The 16864-nt window shown below is 42.1% G+C and overlaps 1 protein-coding gene across 1 annotated transcript in view; it reads right to left on the reverse strand.

Moving 5' to 3' along the window:
• The window catches only part of LOC139741958 (uncharacterized), a 149116-nt gene that overhangs the window by 26072 nt on the left and 106180 nt on the right, over window positions 1-16864 (reverse strand). The window contains exons 23-33 of the mRNA XM_071652524.1: window positions 14311-14550; window positions 12323-12535; window positions 10985-11238; window positions 9020-9142; window positions 7016-7141; window positions 5928-6251; window positions 4859-5032; window positions 3702-3986; window positions 2782-2952; window positions 1612-1770; window positions 648-968 (exon numbers count right to left, since the gene is read on the reverse strand). Of these exons, the coding sequence (XP_071508625.1) occupies window positions 648-968; window positions 1612-1770; window positions 2782-2952; window positions 3702-3986; window positions 4859-5032; window positions 5928-6251; window positions 7016-7141; window positions 9020-9142; window positions 10985-11238; window positions 12323-12535; window positions 14311-14550 (2390 nt within the window). The remainder of the gene's footprint in view (window positions 1-647; window positions 969-1611; window positions 1771-2781; window positions 2953-3701; window positions 3987-4858; window positions 5033-5927; window positions 6252-7015; window positions 7142-9019; window positions 9143-10984; window positions 11239-12322; window positions 12536-14310; window positions 14551-16864) is intronic.

Genomic DNA, 16864 nt, shown 5'->3' on the forward strand with positions numbered 1-16864 from the left:
AATGAGTGCTTGTAAGCAAGCAACCGCGTTACTGACTGCTTTAGGTCCCCTTGGAGGGACTAGGCAATTCGGATGAAGTGCCTTACTCGCCTAAGGGCAAGGCAACAGCCACTGCAGTCAGGGGAGTTGAACCAGAGACCTTGTGATTGATAATCCATGGTCTTACCCAGTGAGCCACAACATCTCATTTCAAATGATAATGATAAGAATAATCATCCTAATGACATTGAGAATAATGGCATAATCTTTTTAAGCCAACCTAACAGGAGCAAGAAACAGAAATATATAAGTACTTGTGTACAATTTATTGTTTTTTGTTGTTTTTTTAATTTAGCAACACACTGTAGGCTGTTAATATAAATCATTTTTGGTAACAGTTAACTCTACATGACAAACTCAGAGATGTCTTGTCATGTAGTCATCTAGATGTACATGTATTTAACAACGGTTCTATTTGTGAAGCAAGTGTACTAATGCATTCTAATGTTATGGTACAAATGTAAACGTATGAGTCCATAATTCACACCAGCATGATAAAGCAATGTCTTTACAAAGACATTACGTTTTGTAGGATAAGAGCAGCAACTGCATTACATTCATATCTGGGTATCGCAAACAGCCAAGATGGTAGAAAAATCCCCCCTGACCTGTTCCAGTGTCTTGCCCGGCGACAGCCCCTGTAATCCGGCGACCCTCCTCTGGTAGTCGGCTTCCATCTCAGATGCCCTCCTCCTCTCCTGGTCCAGCTCTCCCTCCAGCCGTCTCACCGTCTCCTCCAGCACCCCTCTCCTCCTCTCAGCCTCCTCAAGGGCTGCGGCGGCGGCGATTGGCATCTCCTGGGGCGGACTGGTCTGGGTCTGCTCCTCCTCCTGCTCCCTGGCCCGCACTGCGCTCTGCTGGGCCTGGAACACCGCCTCTTCCAGCCGGTCCATCTGGAGCTTGAGATCCACTATTTCTAGGTCTTTCTCCTGCAGATGAATGACAATGATAATGCATTTCATTTCCTAATATGGCCCTTCATAGACAAAATACAAACAACCAAATACTGTAAACATCATAATTGTCAATGCAGTTGGCAAAACATGTGAGTATTCACAATGACATCCAATCTGTGAGAGTGGATGAAAGGCACAAAAAGGATTTAAAGGGGAATTCCAGACAATTCTTAGGTTGTTGTGAAAGTACAAGTATTAGTACATATCAAAACAATCGTGCACTGAAAAGAGTTTCAGAGTGATGTGATGAAATAGGAGATAGAATACACATGTGCACAGATACCAAAACACTCGGTATGGGAATCCCTACATTTGTGCTCAATGTCAATTTCATACCTTATCCACACAATGAACGTTGTACATGTACTGTATTTAAAATAAGCAGCACCACCATATCAAAGTCTGTCTTCTGCAAGAGAAACTAATGGTATAGTATTGCTGTGGTAATGGTGTGGTATTGCCATCATAAGTGCAACAAAGAAAGTTTAAGAGTAATGTTATCAAACTTCTCTATGCAAATGGCTCAGATCTTGATTTCAACAAAGGAACTCAAAGGACTACTGCACAGGGTTGAAGTTGATTGCTCACTAAAAGAAGACAGAAAGGAATACCGTACCTCCACCATCTGCCTCAGATTATTGGTGTCTGCCTGGGCGTGGTCGTTGCTGAGGGACTGCTCCTGGGAGCGGACCAGCTGAGCCTCCAGCTGAGCCACCTCCCTCTCCCTGATACCCATCATCTGTCTCAGGGAGGACACCTCTTGCTCCAGCTGCATCTGTTGAGATAACACCACAGTTTGTACACTGAATGTCTCAATAACACCACACCTTGTACACTGAATGTCTCAATAAAACCACACCTTGGACACTGAATGTTTCAATAACACCATACCTTGTTCACTAAATGTCTCAATAACACGACGCCTTGTACACTGAATGTCTCAATAACACCATGCCCTGAACACTGAATGTCTCAATAACACCACGCCTTGTACACTCAATGTCTTGATAATAGTGAGCAGAAATGTTGAATGTTAACTTGCTAGTTTGAAATCAACCTGTGTGGAATTTTCTATGCTAGTTCCGCTTTACATAACTTTATCACTTATAATTTCTTCATGTGCAACCTATCACAATAAGACCCATGTGAGTTCATTTCTTTTCACCAAGCAGAAAATGAAGCAATCAGTGAAATGAAATCAAGAGTGTCAGTTTCAGTTTGTTCTTTTTCTCCATTTGTACTGATGAAATCATTATGACAAATCAGCAATATTCACATTAAATTATGAGTGAGAGTACTGAAAGAGTACTGCAAAGAAATCAATACATCTATGTGCATACACAAAGATACATTTTATTGAATCTTACAGCACAGCTGGAGGAGACTGTACTTTGTTATTTGTCACAGTGACTGTGTGTTCTGATTTGTCTTTGTCTTGTCCTGTTCTTATGTTTTACATGCCTTGAACACACCAGATAATTGAAATTGCATGAATATTTTTAGGTCCACCGAAAATCAGGAACATTTCCTTTCTGGCTGCTGCCAACCATAGCATATCTGCAAACCTATGTATGTATAATTATCACTCTATTTTGCTATCTTTTTTTTCACGGTTTAACTGATATGTTTGTAATGGTATTCTAATGTTGATGCATGTGTTTGTTTTTAATATGCTCCTTGCTTTGGTGAAATAAAGAAATTTGCTTGACTGGGATAACAGCCATTGGGCGAATACGATTTCTGAAATCAAGAGTGCCACCTCAATACAAACAATTGAGTGTCTCACCTTCTGTTCCTGCTCCAGGGCTGCATCCCTCCTCATCCTGTCGAGAGCTTCCACCACCGCTGGCTTGGACAGCGCCTCCTTGCCGTCTCCTGCCTCAAGCTGCTGCCTAAGCTGGCCGATCTCTCGATCCTTCTCCGCGATCTCTTGCTCCAACGTCAACCGCAGTGCATCCTGTCGTTGACAACGATAAAAATAAGCCACTTGTCAAATCACTGGGCTGCCAACACTCGCGTGTCAAAATCTGGGAGGTCCCACAGATTCAGGGAAGCACTTGTGTTTGCCATGCAGCTCTATTAGGTTATATGACTTTCATATTAGGAAAGCTTTCAATTTTGTTTGTTAGGTTGAGGTAGCTGATTTCTTACATGAAATGTCAAGTAGAAGTAGGATTTGGCAGCTTGGAGTTGTTTTGTTTTGTTTTTTCTCTCAACACTTGTTTTTCAAAATTTGGAGAAAAAACAAATGTGCGATGAAATCAAAACAGAATTTTCCTGAGTTAATACGCAAAACACTACATGTACCCTACAAGTACTGCTGAAATGACCGCAGATACACTATACTGCTTTATAGTTTTTCAAAAAAAAAAAAAAAATGAAGAAAATTTAGAACATCCCCACACTCCTAGATATCAGAAGTTTATAAAACCCTAGAATTACCAGGTGACTGTTCAGCATTTAAAATATCAATCATTTTGTTAAAACACACGCGTCTGGTACATCACCCATGAGAGAAACTACAGTAAGACATACATGCAATCCCTCTTACATGAACAATACATGCAGGAAGACTGACAAGAAGAAATATTTCCAATATGGGATAAGACATCAACAGATAAGATGGCTAAGACCATTTCTGGAAGAGTACCCTTCAAGAGCTGTACAGTACATACACAAAGGGGTGCTACCCACCCTTTGACTCACCAATTCTTCCGGTGTCACTCCAGCCTCTGGGGAATTGGGCGTGGCCTCTCTAGACCGTCTCTCCACCCGGATGACCTCCTCTACCACCTCCTCCCTGCTGTAGGCCACCCCCACCTTGGTCCTCTTCTTCCCCTCTAGCTCCTTCTGCAGGGACTGGACCTGTTCAGTCAGCTGGTCTATCTCCAGGTTCTTCTCCTCCAGCAGGTCCTGGGCCAGCTGCGGGAGGGAGCACTGGTCCTGGTCAGCCTCTTCCGATGGCGACAGGGGGGCGCTATGGAGCTCATCCTTCAGAATGTGCAAGATCACAAGATACAGGCTGCATATGACATTGGGGCTTTTTTTTTCATTTGGTTTTCGGTTCAATTTCATTACCACTATATGAAAAAAATATCTTAAATGTATAACATTACCATTATGTTCCTTAGTAGGGGAACAAAACATTCATCAGATAATGCAGTAGCTACACAGTAATATAGAATTTATCCCAGGGAGAGAATTGTTTTTCATGGAAAACAGCCAAATATACACTACAGCTCAGTAAAATCATATTTTCCTTGAGAAAGATGTGATCATCAGTTACTCTCAAACCGAGCCTCGTTTTACCTTGCTTTTGGAATGTCCACATCCATGAAATAGGATTGACCATACTGTCAGTCTTATTTTTTTTTTTTTTGCATGTGTTTTTAAAGCATCCTCATTCAGGATTGGTCTCATTTGCATCCTCCCATTACTTATCACACAAGGCATTCTGTGGATTAATCTTACTGTCTGCCCATCAATCTTCATACTCGGAGTTATGCTGCTCTTGTACAATTAGTCTACCCTTCAGCCTTTTGTTTCCTATCATAGCATCCATTCTCAGGACTACTCACACCCCGAGTCTGTGACTCCTTCATGAAATATTAATTCCCGCTCTTAATTCAATCATCTGCTTACCTTTATTTATGATCACAGTACCATCAATTCTCAAGAAAAATCTTATGCTTAACTTTTCACTCTGCATTAAAAACCGATAATTCTCAAGACGAGCTCAACATTAAGTCATTATTTCCTTATCACATCACATCTCATCTCAAGATTAGCCTCACCACCAGTCTTGCAAAGTTTTGGGTGGGTTAACCCCCCCCCCCCCCCCCCTTGTTCTAAACTAGTCTCACCTTCAGCCTCTCATTCTCAGCCTTGACCTGGTTGATCTCTTCTTCCAGGTCCTCCCTGCCCGAGCCCTGCTCCCTGCTGGCCACCTCCAGCTGAAGCTGCAGCTGGGCGATCTCCTCTTCCTTGTTCAGCAGGTCCTCTCGGAACTGTTCCAGCTGCTCCACGAGATCCTGGATCTGTGGTAGGTGAGAAGGACCAACAAATTGAGTGTTAACTCTTTTGCGTGCTACGTTCACATGCCCGACACAGTTGACAGCTGGATAACTTCACACACTTTGCTAACGGATCGATAAATCGTAATACTTGTTGTATGCCACAGTACACTTGTACATTGACAGTGACAGACATGTACACCCCAAAGCTTTGGCAAAAAACATATTTGTACCTCACAGCAAAACTTGAACATTTCTCTACAACGTAACTGTACTGCATTTCTAACATAAATGCTTCTTTAAAATGCTATATGGCTTTGAAAACAAGAATATTTATCAAAAGCACTCATGCACTGAGACTCAGAAGAATGTGCCACATACAGAGTTAAAGAGAGAGAGAGATTAAACAAGGCATGAAAGAGAGAGTGAGAGAAAAAAAGTGAAACAGCAGAACCAGGGGTATCATGCTCATAATTAGCCAATTATTACCGGTTACCTTCCACGCATTCTTGCAGACTATTACCTAAGAACATAGCAAACTTGGGGGCAGCTTTGAGGGCCACCATGGGGGAATAACGTCCATTTCATATTCTATCACACTGGCAAAATTAACTGCCAAGTATGTGGAAAATTTTACCATGCACTTTCATAAAGAAGATCAAATGTAAAAAGTGTTCCCCATAGGGCCTCCCCTGGATCATCCATAAATGACTTCAAAACACATTGTACTCACTTTAATTGTAATTTAATTTTACATCACTAAATATTTCAAAGCGGCAGTTGCACAATCAGAGTGGACTTACATAAAATATCCCTCAGTCCCACCATACTTGTTTCTGTGTATGCACGCATCAACAAACCCTAAGCCCAGTGACTGAGAATGGAGGGCCTACTATGACAGACGTACATAGAGACGTACCTCCGTATCTTTCCTGTCCAGGGCCTCCTTGTCCCTCTCCCACTGCTGGGCCAGGGACATGGGCCCCTCGTTGGTGTCATCGATGGTCTTGGACGCCGTCGGCTGGTCAGCTGGCTGGCCGTCCAGGCCGTGCTTGTGGGCGTCCAGTTTGGACTGGAGGGCGGAGACCTGTAGCAGCTGGTCGTAGCACTGCTTCTGGAGGGCATCCTTCTCGTGGCGTAGCTCCTCCTCCACGTGGCGCTGGCTGCGTAGCTCTGCCTCCAGTCCAGCCATCTTGGACTGGACCTCCTTCTGCTCATCAGCCTGGCGCTCTAGCTCTTTGATCTGTGAGAGAGCCAAGGATGTGACATATAATTACACTTTGTACACGTATGTTAACATGCTACTGATAAATACCTATGGAGACTGCCCTCTTTGGTGAATATTCCTGATTCTATTGAATTCCATGTGTACATGTACATGGTAACATTTGGCAACAATATGACTCCTGTCTCTAGTTACCTTTACATAAAATGGGACTTTTGCACAAAAAATTCTTTTCTTAACAATTCCTTTTCCAGAAATAAGTTGTTATTGTTTTCACTGAAATTAAATAACATTCCTCATTCCCACGGTCTTCTTATGTTGATGAATTCAACAAAATACAAAGGAGGGAACCTCTTGTGAATATAATGGTAGGCCTACCCCTGGAGCTCATCCGGAGCCCTTCGTAATGACAAGGTAAAATTTGCAATCATCAGAAAGTTACAATGATTGCATATACCAAAGCAACATATGAAATGCTCAATACTCATTTACTGCTGATTACCTGCTGCCATAGGAACATACTGCAATTATCATAATTATATTGCTTTTTTAATCACTCTGCTCAGCAATTCCAATGAAAAATCTACTGGCAAAATATTTCAGTGAATACACACATGAACAATTCTCCGGCAATGCGCTTGCAGAGGGTACCGTACCTTATAAAATGTGACGCAGATTATTCTGAACAGACTCTTATCAGCAACAAAAAGCAGACCAAAGGAGCAGGGCTAGCCATTCAGACTGGGATTTGGGATGGATAGGGTTAAAATTACCACACCCACCTGTCGGTGGAGTTCCTGCACCGTGTCCTGCTTCCAGGACACCTCCTTCTCCAGCTGCTGGATGCGGTTGCCCGCGGCAACTGCCACATCCTGGTTCTGGCCGATCTCCTCCTTCAAGTCCTGAATCTGGAAAGGGAAGAGCGAGCAATGATGAGAGTGACATCATCATCTTCCAGTTTGCAACAAAAGCAATCCTGTCTTCCATTTGAGGTACTTCCTTGTCTTAAGTGTGGCACCACTCATCGGCAAGACACTCTGCATCCACCTGACCAACTATGCACAAGGTTAACCTCTTGACGGTCACTATCCCACACGTATACCCTTCAAATGATTCCCTTTAATATATTTTTGACTAACCACTCCACAAGCTTCTTACCCAGCAACTTTCTTGATACACAGCAAGAGAACTACAAGTACAGTAGACTGTATTCCTATTGTGGGAATTGCCATCACCTTAACATTAAATCTATCCTTCACAATGCAAGTTTGGTCAGTTTACCTGTGTGAACGCTTCTCTCGCTTGCCACTTGGTCAAATTCTCAGAGTATTCTGGGGGTATCATAGCACACTTCTTCATGTCCCAAACACCCTTCTGCTATAAAGTTTTTCTTGTTCAGTTAAGTTTGATACTTGCTACACCATTTGCTAAAAGGGATCATCAACACACCTCTGGCCTCATTCAATTCAAGCAGCTCTTTTGTCTTTTTTCATGTCTCAGTAGATAAGCTTCCCCAACAACTGCTCCATTTGTCTCTGCTTCAGTAAATCTTATGAATGAAACGCTGTAGACTACATTTGTATAAAAACAAACAAAGGGGGCTTAATAGTGGTGTGGTCTCCTGAAGAAGCAGACTTACCTCCAGGCTTGACACCTTGAGTAAACTACTTGGCCTTAAAAGGTATGTTTGCACTCTACCCGGCTCATAATTAAAGTTAATTAATAACTTGCATTTACACTGCCATACCACAAATGCACACTTCTCAACCCACTCTTTATAGCAAGGTTATACTGAAAAAAGCCAGTTCACAGTTAGCACTAGTCTGCAATGACCCCTCGAAACATGCAGAAGGTGGTAATTTGGTATGTACAAAACATGGAAGTGCTGCATGAAAGTTTTTTTTTAATTTGGCTGAAAAGAATACATAATCACCTGTACATTCCAATATGCACCTGGTTCAAACATGAATATTTATAACATACAGTAGTTTTATAGAAGACCTGTCTACCCAGTTTTAAAATATTTCTGTTACAAGTCAATTTCAAGAGAAGATCTGCAATTATCATGTACCTTTATCTCCAAATGCTCAAATTGTAACTGTGAAATGGTGTATTACAATTAATAGACTTTGTAAAGAATGCATTGAGTTTTTCAAATGCAAATGCGTCACAGAGTCCTGTCATGAAGTGGGCATAGAGGGCGCCATTGTCTATCCCAGGAAAGCAATGTCTGAGTTTTGTGTCATTACAATGTAACAATTTCATTTGATTTGTCTGAATAAAGGTTTTAAAAAGCGTCCAAAAAAAAGAAGAAATGTCTGGTGCTTGAGTAGACAGCTGACAAGCCTCTGCCAAAGCACTACTCTACTTGTACTTTAATGTTGAGGGAGGCAAACTGACTTACACAAGCACAAATACATACAATTTGTATATTGTATGCCTACCCACCTCCCCCCCCCCCCCCCCCACACACACACACAGACACAAATGTGTGTCACAATTATAAAGCAGAAGTTGACACCCTTTATAGAGGAACATGTGCTCAGGATTATTGATACATGCTGAATGAATGAATGTATGACAATAGAGGTTTGCAAGATGACCAAAAATGAGTTGATTGCTGGATTGCCTATTTTGTTCAACCACCTTTATATTCACACTCAAACCTTAATAGTGGATGAAATGACAGCTGTCTAGGGACTGCACTGCATGTGTTTCTGCATCTAATGTTGCAATGGCATTTTACTTGCAATGGACATGAAATTGTCAACGAGGGCGCTGCTTACATCTTTCAGGAGTTGCTCCGTGTCCACTCCGCCTGGCTTCTCCTTCTGCCTCAGCTCTTCCTCCAGTCGGGCAATCTCCCTCTGGAATTCCTCCCTCTCTTGCTCTCTGTCTGCAGATTGTTGCTATTGTCCAGAGGGGGAAGACAGGTGATGGCAACAGCTCAATAGGAGTGCAACTACAGCAGAACAATTTTCATGCTCTTATAATACTAGTACTGGATTGTTTCATTTCAGTTCAATGAGAGAAAAAAAAAGGTCTAATGCATCAATCCCAGAGACATCTTATTTTGTTTCCAGTGGGGGCATTCCATCAAGTGTTTTGTCATATATTTTTTCTGGCAAAATGTTTTAAGCTACTGAAAACCTTGCATCTGATTTAGATAGAAGCAAATTTGCCAGAAAAAATATCTGACAAAATGCTTGATGCCCCCCCCCCCCCCCCCGTCTCATTTTCACCATTCTTGCTAGCAACTGTCCATGGGCAATTTAGTGTGTGAATTGCTCATTCTTAAACATACACACAATGTTTGTAGTTTTTGCCAAATAACAAAATAACCATGTTTCACTGAAATATTCTGTCTAAATTATCTGCATTTTGTAAAGAAATCATATTCTTATAAATAAACTGCTTCCGCATGTCTTTTGGGAAAAGTCCTGAATAGCATACCACAGTCAAGCGTCCAATTTTGTTCACATTTCAGACACAAATACAGTGCCAACTTCAATTCTTGGCATTGATAATATGCAATCAACATGATGGTCACTGTAAGTTCATGCAAAGGATCTGAAGCTCCTGCAATAAAAGCCTGCACAGAACAAAGGGAGGAATACGTTAATAATGAGATTGTAAAAGTGACGCATCATTTACATATTAGTGCAACAAGGGAATAAGTGTCTATAAACCAAATTATATTCACCACCATGCAGAAAGCAAATTTGGCAGAAGGCAGAACTGTATGCTCATGACATTGATAAGGAAAGCCAGTTTTCAAAACCAGGAATAAAAGTGTGCCTTTCTCTCTAGAATGAAACATATAATAAAGGCTCAAAAAGGGCATCAAATAAATTGCTAAGCAAGCAAAGAGTCTAGCATTGAATAACCCGAATTGTGTAAGCCCTTCAGATATGAAGCGTAACTGTACAATGTAACTCTGTCCTAATCTCAACTTCATAGCATGCACATGGGACTAAGGACGACTTAGAGAGCCTACACATATATAACAAGGACAGGTTAGCAGGATCCTTTTATTCTGTATACGCTGTTATTTTCGTGTACAGATATTTTTGCAAATGAGGATGTCATAGACATTTTCGCGAGATGTTGTTTTCGCGAACTGACGCTGACGCTAACAAAAATGCGCTATTACCCCGGTGCTTGGAGATGTTTTCGTGTGTTGTTAAATTCACGATTCAACTGAGATGCGCGAAATTCGCGAAAATTGAACCCTTGCAAAAATAATAGCTTATACAGTACTACATGTATGCTAAAGATTGTTCTAAAAACTATTGGAGGGATCGTACATGCACATGCAGTACAAATGCATCAAATGTCGCGCAATGATAAGACACAAATTTTCTGTTCTGTACGCAATGTAGTACCCAATGTATACGATGTGCTGATATTTGCGAAAGAGAACTTAGTGCTGACAATACTGATGATCAAGACGATGCAAATGATGATAATGATGATAATGAAAACTGTATGAATGTTCACGATTGCTCAGCATTTAACAATGATGATTACTACAACTGGAGGTCTGTAGTGGTGTTATGGTGAGGAGATAGACGTGTGTTGATACTGGCTATGATGTATGATGACAATTATGAAAATCCTTTAATTAAACATGTATTCAAACATTTACATCATCTTAAGCGCGGAGTGTGACGCATTTATGGAGAGGAACGGATAGATGACAGCAGCATGCATTTTGACAGACAGCCCGCATGCCCTTTACTACAACACACCTCTAGGAACTGTTTGTGAGAGGATTGCATCTTCTTGGCGGCATCCACCTGTCTCTGGAGGTCCTCCGCCCGGAGACGCGCCTCCTCCTCCCGTTGCCGGGCGGCGCCCAGCTGCTCCTCCGTGCTGGCCTCCAGGGCGTGGAGCTGCTGCTCCAGGAAGGCCCGGCTCTTCAGGGCCTGCCGCTCCAGGTCCTGGTGCTCCTGCGTCAGGGACTGGATCTGCTGGCGGAGCTGGGTGTTCTCCTCGATCAGACCTGGTGGTTTTTGTAAGACACATCAGGGGAGGGAGTGAGCAAATGATAAACCATTCTCTTTCATTTGATTTGATGTGATTTGACTTGATTTTAAATGATTCTTGTCTTTAATAAACACAATTAACTTAATATAGATTCACTTAAAAGATCTTCCTTCTCCAAAACCAGCAGCTATCGCTTCTGTACAGCAGAGTTCTGATGTCTCTCGAAACCCATTACCTAACAGATTTTCAAATACCCTCAGACTTTGCACAGAACACACCAGGTTCATGTAGGCAAAGGTTTCTCATCTATTTACATGGAACACTCGACACATACACTTTAACCACGCACTTTTATCCACACAAGGGACTATTCTGTAGGGAAATTAACTGAGTGTACAATCTAATGTAACTGTTAAAGGGGATGGCTAGTAACTGATCAGTGGGAATCAGTGAGAATGCTGAGGGATGATTGTTCCAATCCTTGTGGGATTCATTTAAGAGTACATTATATATCTATTCTTGTCTGAAAATTATTTGCTTCAGAATGGTCTCATATTCAAGTAATGTGCAGTTTAATGCTTCCAGGTAAGCGTCCCTGGTCAGTGACGGGGCATTAATCTGCACATTACTTGAATCTGAGACCGTTCTGAAGCAAATAATTTTCACACAACAATAGATATATAATGTACTCTTAAATGAATCCCACAAGGATTGGAACAATCATCCCTCAGCATTCCCACTGATTCCCACTGATCGGTTACTAGCCATCCCCTTTAAATACAGTGTACCTCACTACAATAATACGGTGTAGCAGAGCATTCTTTTCCAAAATTGTGAATAAAAATTAAAATGTGTCGCACCACGCATCAATATTGGAACAGCATGATTACTCATACAATTCAAACTAAAACAATACACATTGTACATGTACAATGTACAAGTGTATGTATGTACAGAATGCATGAACATGTGTGTCTGTGTGTATGTACACTGTGTGCATGTGTCTATTTGTAATTACACGTACAATGTCTATGGTATGTATTCATGAATGATTTTGAAGTCTGATCCAGTAGGAGAATTACATGGAGGGACATCCATACCCAAGTCTTCCAGGCCCAGCCTCTCGGCAAGCACCGCCCTCTGCTGCTCAAACTGTTCTTGGGCGTCCTGCAGGGACTGGTTGGCCTGCGTGACTTGGGCCAGCTGCTCTCTCTGAGTCTCCATCTGGACCATCATCTCCCGGTAGCGCTCCTTGAGCAGCTCCAGGCCCTCCTGGACTTCCGCCTTCTCAGCCGTGATTCCGTTCAGCAAGCCTGCCGTCACACAGGAGGGATAGAAATTATTATGGAAAATATTGTGTGCAAGCTTACAGTGTACGTTTGATAGAGCAATGACAAAATACAATGTATATCCGCTGCCCTGATTACTTGATACCCCAAGACACAAAACCTACATATGTACTTGTACACCAGGGCTGCACACTAACCCATTTTTTCTAACTGGGCCAACATACAGGCTGGACTAGTAGGTACCAAAATCTTACATGTCTTACTGGTCATTTCCTGAAAAAGTTACTGGTCCTACAGTGATTTTTACTGGTCAGGGACTGTCTTACCAGTGCCAGTGTGCACCGTCGCCTACTCTTAATCAACATTTGAGAGCTAAAAATGTACATACACATACATGTACAATATGTACCTTACCATCAAAAAAGCTTGTGAAACTTGCCTGGTACATGTGTACTTGTGGCAACACCTAGCACAGTGTGGGTGTATTCTGCCATAGTAACTATACAATAACAATACTCTATGATGGGCATGTTTCACAATCAATTACACCTGGCTATACATTGTTGTCATGGAAATTATCTGTTTGATGCACCAGGGGTCATTGCCTCCCACACACCACTGATGTGTCACATGGTTTAATTGCCAGTGGTCATGACAGAAACAACACACAGTACATATTGTACCTCCTGCCTGCAGTAGAATACAGCTGTAAAGTACTTTACTATTACAAGTGACCCCAGTCTCTAGAAACATTTAACATCTACACTACATGAGAGAACCATCTACAGTATCCTCATGCCCCCCCCCCCCCCCCCCGATAAAAGAAAGCGAGCCATACTACATGACCTGTATGGATGCTTCTGTCTATTTATAGCAAACCACAGACTGTTATTTTGGGGCATGCTGCTGCACTCGGGTTCTCTTAGTCATCCAAGTTAACTTTTTCACCTCGCTCTGAAACCATATCAATGCATCTCAAGCAGGTAAGAGGAAAGGGGAAAGGTTCTATAACCTGAAACTATGTATTACCAGGTACAGAGACTAAAAGCTGTATGTACAGTGTATTCGCTCTATTCATTCAGAGTGTATTGTAATTAGTATTCACAGAGTGGTGTTGGGTTGTGGCTTTATCTAATACTTCAGTCAGTTTGTGGGGAGGGGCACAATTTATTAAGGCCAGGGTATCGTCACAATCCATGGGTCTGTTCTGCTGGCCTACTTCATTACAGGTCCTCTACTAGACGTTACTCTTTAATAGATCAATGTGCATGCACAAAGGACAGAATGCACTATGAAAGTGATTTCCCCATGGATACCTGGCTAAATGACAGCTTTCAGTTGTGATGTCATGATATCATCCCATCATGAGGTGGTATGATATATCGTGGGATATCATGCAATTTTCATACGCTGAAAATAGAAAAGGCTATTTGAGGCACAGGTGCAGCCAATGTGTTGCAATGATACAGTGGCTAAATCAGAATGCCCACAAACTTGCCAGGCAGATATAGCATCATGTATTGTGTGGGATGATGGAGACTACAAGTGTAGTGGTGACTTTATCACCCTGTCTAATTGGCACATGTGATCTGCACTAATATCAATACTTCCTTTAAACATGGTAAAAAACTCTACACATCAATAATATTCTTAATCTATGGCAAAGTTTGATGAAACCTTTGACACTCTGCTCAAGTGCTTTCACTCTATTCATCAGAGCCAACCTTAGCATGGGCACAAAATGACACTTTATGGAGGATGCGGTCACCACCGGTGTCAATGACAGTCAGTCTACCCACCTTCTGACTTGTGGAGCTCCAGGGCCAGGCGCTCCTTCTCCCTGATCTCCGCCTGGAGACGGTGCACCAGCTCCTCCTGGTCTCCCGTTCCCGTGGAGACGGTGTCCTCCCCCTCCCGGCTGGACGGAGAGCTGGCGTAGCCCTCGGCCTGGACGGGGCGCAGCCCATCGGACTGCGTGCTGGAGTCCGAGAAGTGGTCCAGGAGGCGCTCCACGGCCGAGTGGAGTCGTGTGGTGGCGCCTGTCATCACCATGACAATCAGAACAAACATAGTATTAAGGTTTGCCGGGGGGGGGGGGGGGGGGGGGGGGGGGGGGGGGGGGAGGGTGAATGCACCACTGCAAGGCACTGCTATGACATAACTACAATGGACTCCTCTCTTTATATCCTGTGAAAACACACTCTGAAATCCATTACATACACTAAACGATGTCTGTGATTACAATGAAATCCCTCTGTCGTGAGGCTGACACAAGGTACGGAAAGCATTTGAAAGCAACAAAACCAAATTCACAAAACGCTTTTCCTTCTTGCTGCTTTAAATCACATTGGTGGTTTGCAATTAACGTTTGGTCCATGTTGTTCTATATGACCTTCCCTTAGAGACGTTTTAGGAAAGGGTGAGTAACTTCACAAAACAAAATCTATAAAAATATTCTATTTACTGAAGTTAAGAAAGAAGCTGAGTACAAACAATGTACTATTGGCAAAAAAAAAAAAGCTTCAAAAAGAGATTTGAACAGGGGCTAAATAGTGGCCTGAAAGACTGCATCAACTGCAAGAAGATGCCAATGTTAATTTTGATTGGCAAAATAAAAACAGAACCAATTCCCTGTTCTGAAGACTGGAAATCCCAGCAGAACTCAAAAGGAAGTACAGGCAAGTTCACGGAACAGCGTCATTTCTTTGAAAGCAAGCCCGACAGCAGTTTGGGCTCATGTTTGGCACATGACATTCTGATGCTAGTCTTAAACAGTGACATTCTACACATACAATGAAAAAGACAAAAGTAAAAAACAAAATAGTTGCTCCCATGACAGCCGTAATGAAAGAAGTAAGCAGTGATTGGATGAGGTTTCTCCAAACAGTAAATTTGCATTGTTTTGCCCTTTAAAAATAGCCACACATTGCAAAAGGAACAAAAAAAATTATTTGCAATTTCATAAAGAAGTTTTCATTCCTGTCTTTTAATACTTTTTACCTTCTTTTTGCTTTTTAACAAAGTGAACATGAAACCAGTGAGCTCTATATTTTAAGAAGAGTTTCAATTAATGGAAATATTTACACATGTGTGAGTATTGATCAAAGGTGAGTGGCTTTCGGTGTAATGAACGAGTATAAAAATGGTCTCTGGCTTTGCCTCCTTTATCATCACATTTCAGTCCGTAAACAAAAAATCTTCCAAGCCCTTGTGGAAATTTGATGCAAAACTGAGTCAAGCAGAATTGAACACGAGGGGGAATTCCAAACACTTGTTGACGTGACCAGCAGTACACCATGAAGGAGCTCTACCTACAACTGTAGTACACAGGGGAGATGTTAGAGAGGAGAAGGGGTGGGGGGTGGGGGTGGGACTGCTATGGGCTGATGCGATCTGGGGTGAAGGCCCGCTCATGTGATAGTAGTAAAAGAATATCACAGGGCAGCCAGGGATTGGCTCCCACGTGGGCATTGTGAAGAGGAAACTAGCTGACAGTTGTTAGTCTTTCTCCCCAATAAACTACACTGGTTTTGGTTTGAGAGATTTCACACAAATTGCACTGCAGCTGGGTTTTTTTTTTGGACAAACACTATAAAAGCAAAGAAAAAACAATTACAACAACAACAACAACAATTTGTTCTTGTTATTCTGAAGAGTGCTGACCTTTAAATCATCTAAGTCTTGGAATGAGGCTAGTCCTTGTACTTTCAACAAACCAAGCATAGAGGTACCGTTGTATTTTACAGTTGACAGTTCAGACACACATACACATGTACATCTATGCAGAATCAGAACTTGGACTGCCTGTGTATGGGCCATGGGGGGGGGGGGGGAATTTGACTGTTTACTACAACATTCTTTTGCTAGATTGAATACCAACACCATAAAAGGAGATGGCTTGGCACACATATTATCTTGTCAGATGGAAAAAATGGAAACAATACATCACATTCTGGGAAGACAAATAACTTAAAATGCTTGAGGTATGAGGTACAATATGTAACCCATATTGATCAGACTCGTTTTATTTTGCACATGGGAGTTTCGTAATGTATTCTCTAATCTGTGGATGCTTCCATCTGGCGATCTGAAAAATCTGCAATTCATTTCCCTCTTTTGCGTCCTTGCGTTAACAACCCTGGAGTCTGATCAGAAGCAATTCGCATTCATCTGTCGTTGCTAGGTACATGAACATTGTAGAACAAGGTCCAAAAAGCTTTCCAGTTGCCAAGAAAAGTCTTTTGCAGTCAAGGCTGAGCATAAGATTTGGATTCCGTCGCCACACATCCTTTAAACCCGTTGAGGATGAGTCGCGAGCATACTCGGGCAAGTGTCTGTGGGAAATGCATGTTG

Source organism: Diadema antillarum, unplaced genomic scaffold (assembly GCF_040938485.1).
Source record: "Diadema antillarum isolate AM-2024a unplaced genomic scaffold, OU_Dant_1.0 seq00000966_RagTag, whole genome shotgun sequence".
NCBI classification, from domain to species: Eukaryota; Metazoa; Echinodermata; class Echinoidea; order Diadematoida; family Diadematidae; genus Diadema; species Diadema antillarum.